Source organism: Bombina bombina, chromosome 1 (assembly GCF_027579735.1).
Source record: "Bombina bombina isolate aBomBom1 chromosome 1, aBomBom1.pri, whole genome shotgun sequence".
Classification (NCBI taxonomy): Eukaryota; Metazoa; Chordata; class Amphibia; order Anura; family Bombinatoridae; genus Bombina; species Bombina bombina.
Window position 1 is genome coordinate 926639920 of NC_069499.1, and position 18968 is coordinate 926658887.

The 18968-nt window shown below is 40.2% G+C and overlaps 1 protein-coding gene across 1 annotated transcript in view; it reads right to left on the reverse strand.

Moving 5' to 3' along the window:
* Positions 1-18968, reverse strand: part of EDC4 (enhancer of mRNA decapping 4) — a 425877-nt gene that overhangs the window by 116225 nt on the left and 290684 nt on the right. Inside the window, exon 20 of the mRNA XM_053715906.1 lies at positions 1978-2130. Within this exon, the coding sequence (XP_053571881.1) occupies positions 1978-2130 (153 nt within the window). The remainder of the gene's footprint in view (positions 1-1977; positions 2131-18968) is intronic.

Here is an 18968-nt window from a genome sequence, read left to right on the forward strand (position 1 = left end):
GTGTCTACCAGTTTTATAGCCCATATTAAGCCCTTTATTCTGTTTGAGACTAAGAAAATGGCTTACCGGTCCCCATGAGGGGAAATGACAGCTTTCCAGCATTACACAGTCTTGTTAGAAATATGGCTAGTCATACCTTAAGCAGAAAAGTCTGCTAACTGTTTCCCCCAACTGAAGTTACTTCATCTCAACAGTCCTATGTGGAAACAGCAAACGATTTTAGTTACTGCTGCTAAAATCATATTCCTCTCACAAACAGAACTCATCATCTTTTTCTGTTTCAGAGTAAATAGTACATACCAGCACCATTTCAAAATAACAAACTCTTGATAGTAGAATAAAAAACTACAACTAAACACCACATACTCTTAACCATCTCCGTGGAGATGTTGCCTGTGCAACGGCAAAGAGAATGACTGGGGTGGGCGGAGCCTAGGAGGGACTATATGGACAGCTTTTGCTGTACTCTTTGCCATTTCCTGTTGGGGAAGAGATATTCCCACAAGTTATGGATGACGCCGTGGACCGGACACACCAATGTTGGAGAAATACATCTACGTTATTCTCAGACTAATATTTTCTTTGAATGCATCATTTTATCTAGCATTTGTTTAGTGTTTAATATCCCTTTAATGCATTGCTTACATAATTTAACAAAAAGTGAAGGTGTTTCAATGATTTTTATAGATTATCAATTGCTACATAGAAGGTAAATTTATAAACGGTTAAAGAGACAGCAAACACCTTTAAATTACAAGGCATTTCTGTTATATAATAAAATATCAGCCAAGTTTAAATATTTTAAAACCAATTAAACATCCTTTTTACTGCAATTGTTGATCAATTGCCAAACGCCACTTATTTGCCTTACTTGGAGGAACTAGCCTGGGCTTTAGTCTGCAGACAAGGCTAACCAGTACAGTGCTTTGCAGTTATCAGCTAATTCCAATTAGGGACATATATGTAGCAATGTTAGCCTTGATAAGTCAGCAGGGTGCATTTTAAAGTTCTGAGAAATAGAAAATCATCATATATAAAATATATACACACACATCTATTATTACACACATCAATATGCATTCTGTTGTAACACATTCACTCAAACATTATAATCTGAAATTCCTGAATGCCAACTCATAAATCTCTAAAGCAGGGGTGGCCACATGCAGCTTTCTGCACTAGTTTATGTGGCCTGAAAAAAAAAAGCAAAAATAATGTGTACAGTAGATTTGTGGCCACAGAAGAAAAGCAGAAATAGAGGCTTTGGGGACTTCTGGGGGATATGCAAACAAGGTAGTCACAACTACTCAAAAGTGCTCTCTGAGGGAAGAACAGTAGAAAGAGGGTACCCTGCGACGTTACCTAAATCTGTCCTGTGCCACTGGACATTATAAGGAAGTAGATTACTATTGTGTGTTTAATAGCTTTATATTTATGAGGCCGTTAAGGCTTCTAAAATATTGACCTGTGGCCCCATGTTTATAAAGCTGGCCTTCACTGCTCTATAGTGTTACAACTACACAAATATACTTAGATCAATTTCAGGATTTTTTGCACAACTGACAGGTTTGTTAGTTTTGTGCATTGCTCTGATTTAATCGACAACTGTTTGCCCTGATGTTTTCCGTTAGCCTGTGAAGTAAACCGAATATTTCTCAATCCAGGTGTAAAGAAAGATTTCCTTCATACCACAATGAGCTTGGGTGATTAAGACATCTACTTTGCAGTTCAATACATCCCCTAACATTTTGCTCTTTTGGCATCACAATGACTGAAGTTATTGTTTACTGGTTTATGTTAAATTTTTCTCTCCATATTTTCTATTTCAGTGTTTTGCTGCCAAATACCATAGTTCTTACAAAGACCAGCCAAATCCTATCTGATATAGAACCCAAGATCTATTGGTTCTTAAAAACTTAGTGGGTTTGTCAGATTTGTATTTCATTGATGAAAGTTCACTAGTAGTTAAGTACATACATCTCATCCTTCTTGGATTTCCTGCGCAGTTTTGGGGATGAACGCGGTGACACTTTGCTTTTCCAGTCCTTTACCGGAATACGTTGACTTTGTCCCTTTCCACCAAAGTTGCCCGAGGACGAGGCCAAGCTAGCAACTTCATCATCATGATCACTGGAGAAACAAAGATTATGCAGTAACATGAGGGGATATAGTGTGTATTATCCTCAGGGAGCAGTACAGCATGCTTCAAGTAGAGGGCAGCTACACTATAGAAAAAAAATATATTTTTTTATTAAATAGAAATAATTTTTTTTTATAGAAAACTGGGTACTGGCAGACAGCTGCCAGTACCTAAGATGGTGGAAATTACCTAGAGGGGGGAGGGTTAGAGAGATTTATTTTTTTTTTGGGGGGGGGGGGGGGGGGGTAAGGAGGTAATCTACACTGAAGAAAATAATAATAAAAAATTAAGAAAATAAATTAAAAAAAAGGGTCTAAAAACTGCATACTGGCAGGCTGTCTGCCAGTACTTAAAGGACCAGTCAACACTGTAGATTTGCATAATCAACAAATGCAAGATAACAAGACAATGCAATAGCACTTAGTCTGAACTTCAAATGAGTAGTAGATTTTTTTCTGACAAGTTTAAAAGTTATGTCTTTTTCCACTCCCTCTGTACCACGTGACAGCCATCAGCCATTCACAAATGCATACACGTACCACGTGACAGCAATCAGCCATTCACAAATGCATACACACTTATTCTTACACATGCTCAGTAGAAGCTGGTGACTCAAAAAGTTTAAATATAAAAAGACTGTGCATATTTTGTTAATGGAAGTAAATTAGAAAGTTGTTTAAAATTGCATGCTCTATCTGAATAATGAAAGTTTAATTTTGATTGAGTGTCCCTTTAAGATGGGGGTGACCAGTGGGGGGTGGGGAAGGGAAGAGAGCTGTTTGAGAGGGATCAGGTAGGGATCAGGGGGTGAGAAGTGTTAGGTGGGAGGGTAATCTCTACACTAAAGCTAAAATTAACCTTACAAGCTACCTAATTAACCCCTTCACTTCTGGGAATAATAAAGTGTGGTGCGCAGCAGCAATTAGCGGCCTTCTAATAAACAAAAAGCAATGGCAAAGTCATATATGCCTGCTATTTCTGAACATAGGGGATCCCAGAGAAGCTCTTACAACCATTTGTGCCATGATTGCACAAACTGTTTGTAAATAATTTCAGTGAGAATGTTTGTGAAAAAGTATATTTTTTTTTATTTGATCGCATTTGGTGGTGAAATGGTGGCATGAACTATACCAAAATGGGCCTAGATCAATACCTTGGATTGTCTACTTAAATATATATAGTTTTGACAGGTAAAAAACAAGGCTCTATTTTTGTTTAACCCCTTAATGACCACAGCACTTTTCCATTTTCTGTCCGTTTGGGATCAGAGCTATTTTTACATTTCTGCGGTGTTTGTGTTTAGCTGTAATTTTCCTCTTACTCGTTTACTGTACCCACACATATTATAAACCATTTTTCTCGCCATTAAATGGACTTTCTAAAGATACCATTATTTTCATCATATCTTAAAAAAAAAAATGGAAAAAAAAACATCTACAACCACCAAAAAACACCCATGCTAAATAGTTTCTAAATTTTGTCCAGAGTTTAGAAATACCCAATGTTTACATGTTCTTTGCTTTTTTTGCAAGTTATAGGGCCATAAATATAAGTAGCACTTTGCTATTTCCAAACCACTTTTTTTCAAAATTAGCGCTAGTTACATTGGAACACTAATATCTTTCAGGAATCCCTGAATATCCATTGACATGTATATATTTTTTAGAAGATATCCCAAAGTATTGATCTAGGCCCATTTTGGTATATTTCATGCCACCATTTCACCACTAAATGCGATCAAAAAAATTTTTTTTCACTTTTTCACAAACTTTAGGTTTGTCACTGAAATTATTTACAAACAGCTTGTGCAATTATGGCATAAATGGTTGTAAATTTTTCTCTGGGATCCCCTTTGTTCAGAAATAGCAGACATATATGGCTTTGACGTTGCTTTTTGGTAATTAGAAGGCCGCTAAATGCCACTGCGCACCACACGTGTATTATGCCCAGCAGTGAAGGGGTTAATTAGGGACCATGTAGGGAGCTTTTTGGGGTAATTTTAGCTTTAGTGTAGTAGACAACCCAAAGTATTGATCTAGGCCCATTTTGGTATATTTCATGCCACCATTTCACCGCCAAATGCGATCAAATTAAAAAAAAAAACGTTACATTTTTCCAAATTTTAGGTTTCTCATTGAAATCATTTACAAACATTTTGTGCAATTATGGCACAAATGGTTGTAAATGCTTCTCTGGGATCCCCTTTGTTCAGAAATAGCAGACATATATGGCTTTGGCGTTGCTTTTTGGTAATTAGAAGGCCGCTAAATGCCGCTGCGCACCACACGTGTATTATGCTCAGCAGTGCAGGGGTTAATTAGAGAGCTTTAAGGGTTTATTTTAGCTTTAGTGTAGTAGACAACCCCAAGTATTGATCTAGGCCCATTTTGGTATATTTTATGCCACCATTTCACCGCCAAATGCGATCAAATAATAAAAATAAAAAAACGTTACATTTTTCCAAATTTTAGGTTTCTCATTTAAATTTTTTACAAACATCTTGTGCAATTATGGCACAAATGGTTGTAAATGCTTCTCTGGGATCCCCTTTGTTCAGAAAACATAATTTATGTAAGAACTTACCTGATAAATTCATTTCTTTCATATTAGCAAGAGTCCATGAGCTAGTGACGTATGGGATATACATTCCTACCAGGAGGGGCAAAGTTTCCCAAACCTTAAAATGCCTATAAATACACCCCTCACCACACCCACAATTCAGTTTAACGAATAGCCAAGAAGTGGGGTGATAAGAAAAAAGTGCGAAAGCATATAAAATAAGGAATTGGAATAATTGTGCTTTATACAAAAAAATCATAACCACCACAAAAAAAGGGCGGGCCTCATGGACTCTTGCTAATATGAAAGAAATGAATTTATCAGGTAAGTTCTTACATAAATTATGTTTTCTTTCATGTAATTAGCAAGAGTCCATGAGCTAGTGACGTATGGGATAATGACTACCCAAGAAGTGGATCTTTCCACACAAGAGTCACTAGAGAGGGAGGGATAAAATAAAGACAGCCAATTCCTGCTGAAAATAATCCACACCCAAAATAAAGTTTAATGAAAAAACATAAGCAGAAGATTCAAACTGAAAACGCTGCCTGAAGTACTTTTCTACCAAAAACTGCTTCAGAAGAAGAAAATACAACAAAATGGTAGAATTTGGTAAAAGTATGCAAAGAGGACCAAGTTGCCGCTTTGCAAATCTGATCAACCGAAGCTTCATTCCTAAACGCCCAGGAAGTAGAAAACTGACCTAGTAGAATGAGCTGTAATCCTATGAGGCGGAGTCTTACCCGACTCAACATAGGCAAGATGAATTAAAGATTTCAACCAAGATCCCAAAGAAATGGCAGAAGTTTTCTGGCCTTTCTAAAACCGGAAAAGATAACAAATAAACTTGAAGTCTTTCGGAAAGACTTAGTAGCTTCAACATAATATTTCAAAGCTCTAATAACATCCAAAGAATGCAACGATTTCTCCTTAGAATTCTTAGGATTAAGACATAATGAAGGAACCACAATGTCTCTACTAATGTTGTTGGAATTCACAACTTAGGTAAAAATTCAAAAGAAGTTCGCAACACCGCCTTATCCTGATGAAAAATCAGAAAAGGAGACTCACAAGAAAGAGCAGATAATTCAGAAACTCTTCTGGCAGAAGATATGGCCAAAAGGAACAAAACTTTCCAAGAAAGTAATTTAATATCCAATGAATGCATAGGTTCAAATGGAGGAGCTTGAAGAGCCCCCAGAACCAAATTCAAACTCCAAGGAGGAGAAATTGACTTAATGACAGGCTTTATACGAACCAAAGCTTGTACAAAACAATGAATATCAGGAAGAATAGCAATCTGTCTGTGAAAAAGAACAGAAAGAGCAGAGATTTGACCTTTCAAGGAACTTGCGGACAAACCCTTATCTAAACCATCCTGAAGAAACTGTAATATTCTCGGTATTCTAAAAGAATGCCAAGAAAAATGATGAGAAAGACACCAAGAAATATAAGTCTTCCAGACTCTATAATATATCTCTCTGGATACAGATTTACGAGCCTGTAACATAGTATTAATCACAGAGTCAGAGAAACCTCTTTGACCAAGAATCAAGCGTTCAATCTCCATACCTTTAAATTTAAGGATTTCAGATCCTGATGGAAAAAAGGACCTTGAGACAAAAGGTCTGGTCTTAACGGAAGAGTCCACGGTTGGCAAGAGGCCATCCGGACAAGATCCGCATACCAAAACCTGTGAGGCCATGCCGGAGCTACCAGCAGAACAAACGAGCATTCCTTCAGAATCTTGGAGATTACTCTTGGAAGAAGAACTAGAGGCGGAAAGATATAGGCAGGATGATACTTCCAAGGAAGTGATAATGCATCCACTGCCTCCGCCTGAGGATCCCGGGATCTGGACAGATACCTGGGAAGTTTCTTGTTTAGATGAGAAGCCATCAGATCTATTTCTGGAAGTTCCCACATTTGAACAATCTGAAGAAATACCTCTGGGTGAAGAGACCATTCGCCCGGATGCAACGTTTGGCGACTGAGATAATCCGCTCTCCAATTGTCCATACCTGGGATATGAACCGCAGAGATTAGACAGGAGCTGGATTCCGCCCAAACCAAAATTCGAGATACTTCTTTCATAGCCAGAGGACTGTGAGTCCCTCCTTGATGATTGATGTATGCCACAGTTGTGACATTGTCTATCTGAAAACAAATGAACAACTCTCTCTTGAGAAGAGGCCAAGACTGAAGAGCTCTGAAAATTGCACGGAGTTCCAAAATATTGATCGGAAATCTCACCTCCTGAGATTCCCAAACCCCTTGTGCCGTCAGATACCCCCACACAGCTCCCCAACCTGTAAGACTTGCATCTGTTGAGATTATAGTCCAGGTCGGAAGAACAAAGAAGCCCCCTGAACTAAACGATGGTGATCTGTCCACCATGTCAGAGAGTGTTGTAAAATCGGTTTAAAGATATTAATTGAGATATCTTTGAGTAATCCCTGCACCATTGGGTCAGCATACAGAGCTGAAGAGGTCGCATATGAAAACGAGCAAAGGAGATCGCATCTGATGCAGCAGTCCTAAGACCCAACATTTCCATGCATAAGGCTACCAAAGGGAATGATTGTGACTGAAGGTTTTGACAAGCTGATATCAATGTTAAACTTCTCTTGTCTGACAAGGACAGAGTCATAGACACTGAATTTATCTAGAAACCTAAAAAGGTTACCCTTGTCTGAGGAATCAATGAACTGAATGGTAAATTGATCCTCCAACCATGAAATTGAAGAAACAACACAAGTCGATTCGTATGAGATTCTTCGAAAATGAGAAGACTGAGCAAGTACCAAGATATCGTCCAAATAAGGAAATACCAAAACCCTATTCTCTGATTACAGAAAAAAGGGGCACCGAGAACCTTTGAAAAAAATTCTTGGAACTGAGGCTAGGCCAAACGGTAGAGCCACAAAACTGGTAATGCTTGTCTAAAAAGAGAATCTCAGACACTAAAAGTGATCTGGATGAATCGGAATACGCAGATACACATCCTGTAAATCTATTGTAGACATATAATGCCCTTGCTAAACAAAAGGCAGGATAGTCCTACAGTAACCATCTTGAATGTTGGTATCCTAACATAACGATTCAATAATGACAGATCCGGAACTGGTCTGAAGGAATTGACCTTCTTTGGTACAAATGAAGAGATAAAATAAAACCCCAGCCCCTGTTCCAGAACTGGAACTGGCATAAATACTCCAGCCAACTCTAGATCTGAAACACATTACAGAAATGCTGAGCCTTTGCTGTGTTAACTGGGACACGGGAAAGAAAAGAATCTCTTAGCAGGAGGCCTTAACTTGAAGCCAATTCTGTACCTTTCTGAAACAATGTTTCTGAAACCAGAGATTAAGAACGGAATTGATCCAAATTTCTTTGAAGAAAACGTAATCTGCCCCATACCAGCTGAGCTGGAATAAGGGCCGCACCTTCATAGGTACTTAGGAGCTGGCTATAGGTTTCTATAAGGCTTGGATATATTCCAAACTGGAAATAGTTTCCAAACTGATACCGCTCCTGAGGATGAAGGATCAGGCTTTTGTTCCTTGTAAGGAAAGGAACTAAAATGATTATTTACCCTGGAAAGAAAGGGAAAGCAAAGATGACTTAGAAGACATGTCAGCATTCCAAGTTTAATCCATAAAGCTTCTCTAGCTAAAATAGCTAGAGACATATACCTGACATCAACTCTAATGATATCAAAAGATGGTATCACCAATAAAATTATTAGCATGTTATAGAATAATAATAATGCTATAAAATTATGATCTGTTACTTGTTGCTCTAAAGCTTCTAATCAAAAAGTTGGAGCTGCAGCAACATCCGCTAAAAATATAGCAGGTCTAAGAAGATTACCTGAACATAAGTAAGCTTTTCTTAGAAAGGATTCAATTTTCCTATCTAAAGGATCCTTAAATGAAGTACTATCTGCCGTAGGAATAGTAGTACATTAGCAGGAGTAGAGATAGCCCCATAACCTTAGGGATTTTTGTCTCAAAAAACTCTAATCTGTCAGATGGCACAGGATATAATTTGCTTAAACGTCTAGAAGGAGTAAATAAATTACCCAAATTATTCCATTCCCTGGAAATTAATTCAGAAATAGCATCAGGGAGATAAAACACTTCTGGAATAACTACAGGAGATTTAAAAACCTTATTTAAACGTTTACATTTAGAATCAAGAGGACCAGAATCCTCTATTTCTAATGCAAATAACACTTCTTTAAGTAAAGAACGAATAAATTCCATCTTGAACAAATACAAAGATTTATCAGCATCAACCTCTGAGACAGAAACCTCTGAACCAGAAGAACCATTATCAGTATCAGAATGATGATGTTCATTTAAAAATTCATCTGAAAAAAGAGAAGTTTTAAAAGACTTTTATGTATACTAGAAGGAGAAATAATAGACATAGCCTTCTTAATGGATTTAAAAAATAAAATCTCTTATGTTATCAGGAACACTCTGAAAATTAGATGTTGACGGAACAGCAACAGGTAATGTAACAGTACTAAAGGAAATTTTATCTGCATTAATAAGTTTGACATGACATGCAATACAAATAACAGCTGGAGAAACAGATACCAAAAGTTTATAGCAGATACACTTAGCTTGGTAGCTCCAGCACTGTGCAGTGACTTTCCTGAAGTAACTTCTGACTCAGTTGCAACGTGGAACATCTTGCAATATGTAAAAGAAAAAAACAACATATAAAGCAAAATTGATCAAATTCCTTAAATGACAGTTTCAGGAATGGGAAAAAATGCCAAAGAACAAGCTTCTAGCAACCAGAAGCAATAAAAAATGAGACTTAAATAATGTGGAGACAAAAGTGACGCCCATATTTTTTCGCGCCAAATAAGACGCCCACATTATTTGGCGCCTAAATGCTTTTTGGCGCCAAAAATGACGCCACATCCGGAACGCCGACATTTTTGGCGCAAAATAACGTCAAAGAATGACGCAACTTCCGGCGACACGTATGACGCCGGAAACGGAAATAGAATTTTTGCGCCAAAAAAGTCTGCGCCAAGAATGACGCAATAAAATGAAGCATTTTCAGCCCCCGCGAGCCTAACAGCCCACAGGGAAAAAGTCAAATTTTAAGGTAAGAAAAATGTTAAATTAAAATGCATTATCCCAAATATGAAACTGACTGTCTGAAAATAAGGAAAGTTGAACATTCTGAGTCAAGGCAAATAAATGTTTGAATACATATATTTAGAACTTTATAAACAAAGTGCCCAACCATAGCTAGGAGTGTCACAGAAAATAAGACTTACTTACCCCAGGACACTCATCTACATATAGCAGATAGCCAAACCAGTACTGAAACGAGAATCAGCAGAGGTAATGGTATATATAAGAGTATATCGTCGATCTGAAAAGGGAGGTAAGAGATGAATCTCTACGACCGATAACAGAGAACCTATGAAATAGACCCCTTAGAAGGAGATCACTGCATTCAAATAGGCAATACTCTCCTCACATCCCTCTGACATTCACTGCACGCTGAGAGGAAAACCGGGCTCCAACTTGCTGCGGAGCGCATATCAACGTAGAATCTAGCACAAACTTACTTCACCACCTCCATCGGAGGCAAAGTTTGTAAAACTGAATTGTGGGTGTGGTGAGGGGTGTATTTATAGGCATTTTAAGGTTTGGGAAACTTTGCCCCTCCTGGTAGGAATGTATATCCCATACGTCACTAGCTCATGGACTCTTGCTAATTACATGAAAGAAATAGAAGACATATATGGCTTTGGTGTTGCTTTTTGGTAATTAGAAGGCCGCTAAATGCCACTACGCACAACACGTGAATTATGCCCAGCAGAGAAGGGGTTAATTAGGTAGCTTGTAGGGAGCTTGCAGGGTTAATTTTAGCTTTAGTGTAGAGATCAGCTTCCCACCTGACACATCAGACCCCCTGATCCCTCCCAAAGAGCTCTCTTCCCTCCCCCACCCCACAATTGTCTCCGCCATCTTAAGTACTGGCAGAAAGTCTGCCAGTACTAAAATAAAAGGTATATTTTTTTTCTTTTAGCATATTTACATATGCTGCTGTGTAGGATCCTCCCCCCCCTTAGCCCCCAACCTCCCTGTTCCCCCCAAAACAGCTCTCTAACCCTGCCCCTCTGTCTTATTGGGGGCCATTACCCAGTTTGCAAATAAATTTTTTTTTTTTTTTTTTTTATTTTCTGTAGTGTAGCTTCCCCCCAAGACCAATCCCCCACCCCCTCCCAGATCCATTAGATAACTTTTAATCCCACTTATCAAAAACAAAATGTTTCTGTAATGTAGCGGTTCCCACCCGCTCCCTGCCCGTGCAGGCGCGCCCCCGGCGATCCCGCCCCCCTCTGAGACTTTGAAGCCATCGATGGCCGCCCACCCGCCTCCCACTTCAGCTCCCACCCACCAACGAATGCGGCCATCGATGTCCGGTGCAGAGAGGGCCACAGAGTGGCTCTCTCTGCACCGGAGGGGTAAAAAATGTTATTGCAGGATGCCTTGATATCGAGGCATACTGCAATAACTGGAAAGCAGCTGGAAGTGATCAGGATAGCTTCCAGCTGCTTTCCAGACCGAGGACGTGCAGGGTATGTCCTTGGTCGTTAAGTGACTTTTTAGAGGATGTACCCTGCACGTCCTCGGTCGTTAAGGGGTTAAATGTAGTGATGGCAAAAATGCTAAACATGCTTTGGTCGTTTGGGAAGTTTTATTCTGAAATGCCTGGTCTTAAAGGGGTTAAACTGTTTGAGACTGTAATAAAAAAACATGAATATATATATATATATATATAAAATAACTTTTTGTCCATTTTCCTGTAATTTAACTCTGAAAATTGTGGGCTTTCCAATGCCACGAGTTACTATAAAGTAACAGAGGTTTGCTATAAGAAAACATAATTTATCCTTACTTGATAAATTAATTTCTTTCATGGTGGCAAGAGACCACGAGCTGTTACATACGGGATATGCATTCCTACCAGGAGGAGGCAAAGTTTCCCAAAACCCATCAGATCTATTTCTGGTAGGCCCCAGTTTTTTTACAATCAGAATACATCTTGGTGGAGAGATCACTCTACTGGATGTAAGGACTGACGACTGAGGTAGTCTCTGCCACTCAGTGGTCTACACCAGGGATGTGAATCACAGTGATGAGGCAGGAATTAGTTTCTGCCCAAGAGAGGATTTGACATACTTCTATCATGGCTAGGGAACTGCGAGCTCCCCTTTTATGATTGACATAAGCTACTGCTGTAACATTGTCTGTATGAAAACGGAGATAAAGCTCCCTTTTCAATAGAGGCCAAGCCTAAGGGGCCCTGAAGAGTGCACAGAGTTCCAAAACACTGATTGGTAGCCGCGCCTCCTGAAGATTCCAAACTCTTTGTACTGTCAGAAACCCCCATCAGTGGTGATCAGAGACCAGGTAGGAATAGCAAAAGAAGCCCCCTGAATAATAGACTGGTGATTCAGCCATTAAGTCAGGGAGAGGTGCATACAGGGGATCTAATAAAAGTATAATCCTTGCACCATTGGCACAGCATACAAATCTAAAGAGGTCTCATATGAAATCGAGCAAATGGAATTGTGTCCAAAGCTGCAATCATGAGGCCTAGTACTTCCATAAACAGAGCCACTGAAGGGAATTAGAGAGACTGAAGGTCCAGAAAAGTTTAAATCAATTTTATTCGACTCTGTTCGGTCATGGAGAGTGTCATGGGTACTGAATCTATCTGGAAACCTAAAAAGGTGACCTTTGAGGAATCAAGGGACTCTCTGGTAAATTGATCCTCCAACCATGTCTTTGAAGAAACAACAATAGTTGTTTTGTGTGAAATGCTGCTAAATGAGAAGATTGAGCTAGTACCAAGATATCATCCAGGAAAGAAAATACAGTACTGTAATACTCTGAGCTCTGATAGCAGATAAAAGGGCACTTAGAATCTTGGTAAATATTCTTGGAGCTGTAGCTAGACCAAATGGAAGAGCAAAAAACTGATAATGCCATTCCAGAAAAGAAAACCTCAGAAACTGGTAATGTTCTGGGTAAATTGGGATGTGAAGGTAAGCATCCTGTAAATCTATTGTGGACATAAAGTGACCTTGTTGAATAAAAAGTAGAATAGTTTATATTTTGAAACTGGGTATTCTTACAAATTTCTTTGCAGTTTTCAGATCCAAAATTGATCTGAAAGAGTCTTCCTTCTTTAGTACAATGAAGAGATGTGAATAAAATCCCGTCCTGTTCCTGCAAAGGAACTGGAACAATTACTCCCATATATTCCAGATCTGAGACAAATTGAAGAAAAGATTGAGCTTCTATTGGATGATTTGGAATATGGATAAGAAAGAACCTTCATGTGGGAGGTCTTATTTTGAATCCAATTTGATATCCCTGTGAAATAATGTTTTGAATCTAGGGATTTTGGACAGATTGGAACCAAGCTTTCTGCAAAAAGTTTAATCTGCCCCCTACCAGTAATACTGGGTTGGGGCATAACCTTCATGCGGTCTGAGAGGCTGAATTAGATTTCTTATTCTGTTTGAATTGTTCCAATTTGAAGTGGGTTTCCAGAATGAGCCAGAGGGTTTAAGGGAGGAGTCAGTTTTCTGTACTCTACTCTGAAGAAAGGAACAAAAAAGATTAGGAGCTTTACATTTTCCTTTTGATTTTTTTGTCTTGAGGAAGAAAAGCTCCTTTACCTCCAGTAATAATAGAAATAATAGAATCCAGTTCAGACCCAAATAATTTCTTTCCTTGGAAAGAAAGCAATAATATTCTAGTTTTAGACACCATGTCAGCATTCCAGGATTTAAGCCATAGGGCTCTTCTGGTAAGTATAGAGATATGCTTTTGATGTTAATTTTCATAATATCAAATACTGCATCACAAATAAAAAGTGCTTTCATTTTGAAGTGAATTCAATAGATTAGAATATTTAGGGTCAGTGGATAACTGCTGTGCAGGACTGGTTAACCAGTAAGTAGAAGCAGCAGCCACGTCAGCAATAGATATAGCTGGTCTACATATATAGCCAGTATGTAGAAATGCGCTTCTTAGATAAGATTCAAGTTTTCAGTCTAAAAGGTATTTAAAAACAGAATTTATGCTTACCTGATAAATTTCTCTCTTGCGATGTATCGAGTCCACGGATTCATCCATACTTGTGGGATATTCTCCTTCCTAACAGGAAGTGGCAAAGAGAGCAACCACAGCAGAGCTGTCTATATAGCTCCTGCCTTAGCTCCACCACCCCAGTCACTCGACCGAAGGCTAGGAAGAAAAAGGAGAAACTATAGGGTGCAGAGGTGACTGAAGTTTTTTAAATAAAAATATACTACCTGTCTTAAACAGACAGGGCGGACCGTGGACTCGATACATCGCAAGAGAAAGAAATTTATCAGGTAAGCAAAAATTCTGTTTTCTCTTGCAAGATGTATCGAGTCCACGGATTCATCCATACTTGTGGGATACCAATACCAAAGCTTTAGGACACGGATGAAGGGAGGGACAAGACAGGTACCTTAAACAGAAGGCACCACTGCTTGTAGAACCTTTCTCCCAAAAATAGCCTCCGAAGAAGCAAAAGTATCGAATTTGTAAAATTTTGAAAAAGTATGAAGCGAAGACCAAGTCGCCGCCTTACAAATCTGTTCAACAGAAGCCTCATTTTTAAAAGCCCACGTGGAAGCCACTGCTCTAGTAGAATGAGCAGTAATCCTTTCAGGAGGCTGCTGGCCAGCAGTCTCATAAGCCAAACAAATTATGCTTTTCAGCCAAAAAGAAAGAGAGGTAGCCGTAGCCTTTTGGCCTCTCCGCTTACCAGAATAAACAACAAACAATGAAGATGTTTGACGGAAATCTTTAGTTGCTTGTAAGTAGAACTTTAAAGCACGAACCACATCAAGATTGTGCAACAGACGTTCCTTCTTTGAAGAAGGATTAGGACACAGCGAAGGAACAACAATTTCCTGATTGATATTACTATTAGAAACAACCTTAGGAAGGAATCCAGGTTTGGTACGCAAAACCACCTTATCTGCATGGAAAACAAGATAAGGTGAGTCACACTGTAAAGCAGATAACTCAAACTCTTCGAGCCGAAGAGATAGCTACTAAAAACAGAACTTTCCAAGATAGAAGCTTAATATCTATGGAATGCATAGGTTCAAACGGAACCCCTTGAAGAACTTTAAGAAATAAGTTTAGGCTCCATGGCGGAGCAACAGGTTTGAATACAGGCTTGATTCTGACTAAAGCCTGACTAAACGCTTGAACGTCTGGGACATCTGCCAGACGCTTGTGTAAAAGAATAGACAAAGCAGAAATCTGTCCTTAAGCCGCTAGCTGATAATCCCTTCTCCAATCCTTCTTGGAGAAAAGACAATATTCTAGGAATCCTAATCTTACTCCATGAGTAACCCTTGGAATCACACCAATAAAGATATTTACGCAAAATCTTATGATAGATTTTCCTGCTGACAGGCTTTCTAGCTTGAATCAGGGTATCAATGACCGACTCAGAGAAACCCCGCTTTGATAAAATCAGGCGTTCAATCTCCAAGCAGTCAGACGCAGAGAAATTAGATTTGGATGCTTGAATGGACCTTGGATTAGAAGGTCCTGCCTCATTGGAAGAGTCCACGGTGGAACAGATGACATGTCCACTAGGTCTGCATACCAAGTCCTGCGTGGCCACGCAGGTGCTATCAGAATCAACGAAGCTCTCTCCTGCTTGATTCTGGCAACCAGACGTGGGAGGAGAGGAAACGGTGGAAATACATAGGCCAGATTGAAGGACCAAGGCACTGCTAGAGCATCTATCAGTACCGTCTGGGGATCCCGGGACCTGGACCCATAACAAGGAAGCTTGGCGTTCTGACAGGACGCCATCAGATCCAATTCTGGTGTGCCCAATAGCCGAGTCAGCTGGGCAAATACTTCCGGATGGAGCACCCACTCCCCCGGATGAAAAGTCTGACGACTTAGGAAATCCGCCTCCCAGTTCTCTACCCCTGGGATATGGATTGCTGAAAGATGGCAAGAGTGAGTCTCCGCCCATCGGATTATGTTGGTTACTTCCATCATCGCTAGAGGACTCCGTGTTCCTCCTTGGTGATTGATGTAAGCTACAGTCGTGATGTTGTCCGACTGAAATCTGATGAATTTGGCCGCAGCTAGCTGAGGCCACGCCTGAAGCGCATTGAATATCGCTCTCAGTTCTAGAATGTTTATCGGGAGGAGAGTTTCCTCCCGAGACCATAAGCCCTGTGCTTTCAGGGAGTTCCAGACTGCACCCCAGCCTAGCAGGCTGGCATCTGTTGTTACAATGATCCACTCTGGCCTGCGGAAACACATTCCCTGAGCCAGGTGGTCCTGAGACAACCACCAGAGAAGAGAATCTCTGGTCTCCTGATCCAGATGTATTTGCAGAGATAAATCTGCATAATCCCCATTCCACTGTTTGAGCATGCACAGTTGCAGTGGTCTGAGGTGTAGGCGGGCAAAAGGAACTATGTCCATTGCCGCTACCATGAGTCAGATTACCTCCATACACTGAGCCACTGACGGCCGAGGAGAGGAATGGAATGAAGAGCTCGGCAAGTGGTTAAGAGTTTTGATTTTCTGACCTCCGTTCAGAAATATTTTCATTTCTACCGAGTCTATCAGAGTCCCTAGGAAGGAAACTCTTGTGAGAGGGAAGAGAGAACTCTTTTTTATGTACACCTTCCACCCGTGAGATCTCAGAAAAGCCAACACGATGTCCGTGTGAGACTTGGTTAACTGGAAAGTCGACGCCTGAATTAAGATGTCGTCTAGATAAGGCGCCACTGCTATGCCCCGCGGTCTTAAAACCGCCAAAAGGGACCCTAGCACCTTTGTGAAAATCCTGGGAGCCGTGGCCAACTCGAAGGGAAGGGCCACAAACTGGTAATGCCTGTCCAGAAAGGCGAATCTGAGGAATTGATGATGATCTCTGTGAATAGGGATGTGTAGATACGCATCCTTTAAGTCCACGGTAGTCATATATTGACCCTCCTGGATCAGAGATAAAATAGTCCGAATAGTCTCCATCTTGAATGATGGTACTCTAAAGAATTTGTTTAGAATTTTGAGATCCAAGATTGGTCTGAAAGTTCCCTCTTTTTTGGGAACCACAAACAGGTTTGAGTAAAAACCTAGCCCTTGTTCAGCTTTTGGAACTGGGCGGATCACTCCCATGGTATGTAGGTCTTCTACACAGCGTAAAAACGCCTCTCTTTTTGTCTGGTTTGCAGACAATTGAGAAACGTGAAATCTCCCCGGGGGGGGGGGGGGGAGACTTCAAAGTCCAGAAGATATCCCTGGGACACAATTTCTAACGCCCAGGAATCGTGAACATCTCTTGCCCAAGCCTGAACGAAGAGAGTCTGCCCCCTACTAGATCCGGTCCCGGATCGGGGGCTACCCCTTCATGCTGTCTTGGTAGCAGCAGCATGCTTCTTGGCCTGTTTACCATTGTTCCAAGCCTGGTTAGGTCTCCAGACTGACTTGGATTGGGCAAAATTCCCCTCTTGCTTTGCAGCTGGGGAAGCTGAAGCGGGACCACCCTTGAAGTTCCGAAAGGAACGAAAATTATTTTGTTTGGTCCTCATTTTATTTGTTTTATCCTGAGGGAGGGTGTGGCCTTTCCCTCCAGTGATGTCTGAAATCTCTTTCAGTTCAGGCCGAATAGGGTCTTTCCTTTGAAAGGGATGTTCAAAAGTTTAGATTTTGATGACACATCAGCAGACCAGGACTTAAGCCATAACGCCCTGCGTGCTAAAATGGCAAAACCTGAATTCTTTGCCGCTAATTTAGCCAGTTGGAAAGCGGCATCTGTAATGAAAGAATTAGCCAACTTAAGGGCCTTAATTCTATCCATAATATCCTCTAATGGAGTCTCCATCTGAAGAGCTTCTTCTAGAGCCTCAAACCAGAAAGCAGCTGCAGTAGTTACAATGCACACAATAGGTTGGAGAAGAAAACCTTGATGAAGAAAAATTTTCTTTAGGAGACCCTCTAATTTTTTATCCATAGGATCTTTGAAAGCACAACTGTCTTCGATAGGTATAGTTGTACGCTTAGCGAGAGTAGAAACAGCTCCCTCCACCTTAGGAACCGTCTGCCACGAGTCTCGCATGGTGTCAGATATGGGAAACATTTTCTTAAAAACAGGTACCTGGTCTATCCCACTCCTTAGTAACAATATTCAGAATCCTCTTAGGGACTGGAAAAACATCAGTGTAAACAGGAACCTCTAAGTATCTGTCCATTTTACACAATTTCTCTGGGACCACTATAGGGTCACAATCATCCAGAGTCGCTAATACCTCCCTGAGCAACAAGTGGAGGTGTTCAAGCTTAAATTTAAAGGCCGTCATATCAGAACCTGTCTGAGGGAGCGTCTTTCCAGAATCAGAAATCTCTCCCTCAGATAGCAAATCCCTTACCCCTACTTCAGAACATTGTGAGGGTATATCGGATACGGCTACTAAAGCGTCAGAAGGCTCAGTAGTTGTTCTTAACCCAGAGCTGTCACACTTTCCTTGTAAACCAGGCAGTTTAGATAAAACCGCTGTGAGGGTTGTATTCATAACTGTGGCCATGTCTTGTAAAGTAAATGAAGTCGACGCACTAGAGGTACTTGGCGTCACTTGTGCGGGCGTTACTGGTTGTGACACTTGGGGAGAGCAAGATGGCAAACCCTCAATTCCTTCTGTCTGAGAATCATCTATATTTTTAAGTGCTATAATATGCTCTTTATAATTTATAGACATATCAGTGCAAGTGGGACACATTCTAAGAGGGGGTTCCACAATGGCTTCTAAACACATTGAACAAGGATTTTCCTTGGTGTCAGACATGTTAAACAGGCTAGTAATGAAACAAGCAAGCTTGGAAAACACTTTATTCAAAGTAAATAATACTTACAAAAAACGGTACTGTGCCTTTAAGAGAAAAAAAAGATGCACAAACTCTGCAAAACAGTGTAAAAAAGCAGTAAACTTTACGAAATTTTTACAGTAGAATCATAAAGCCTTAGAAAGTTTGCACAGCCAGCCAAATAAACGATTAACCCCTTAATGTAAAAACCGGATTGACAAAACATCAAAAACCGGTATAAAAACTTTCAGCACCTTGCCACAGCTCAGCTGTGGCGCCTACCTGCCCTTTAAGATAGATTTGTGGGGAAAAAAAACTTCTTTTAGGCCCTCAAA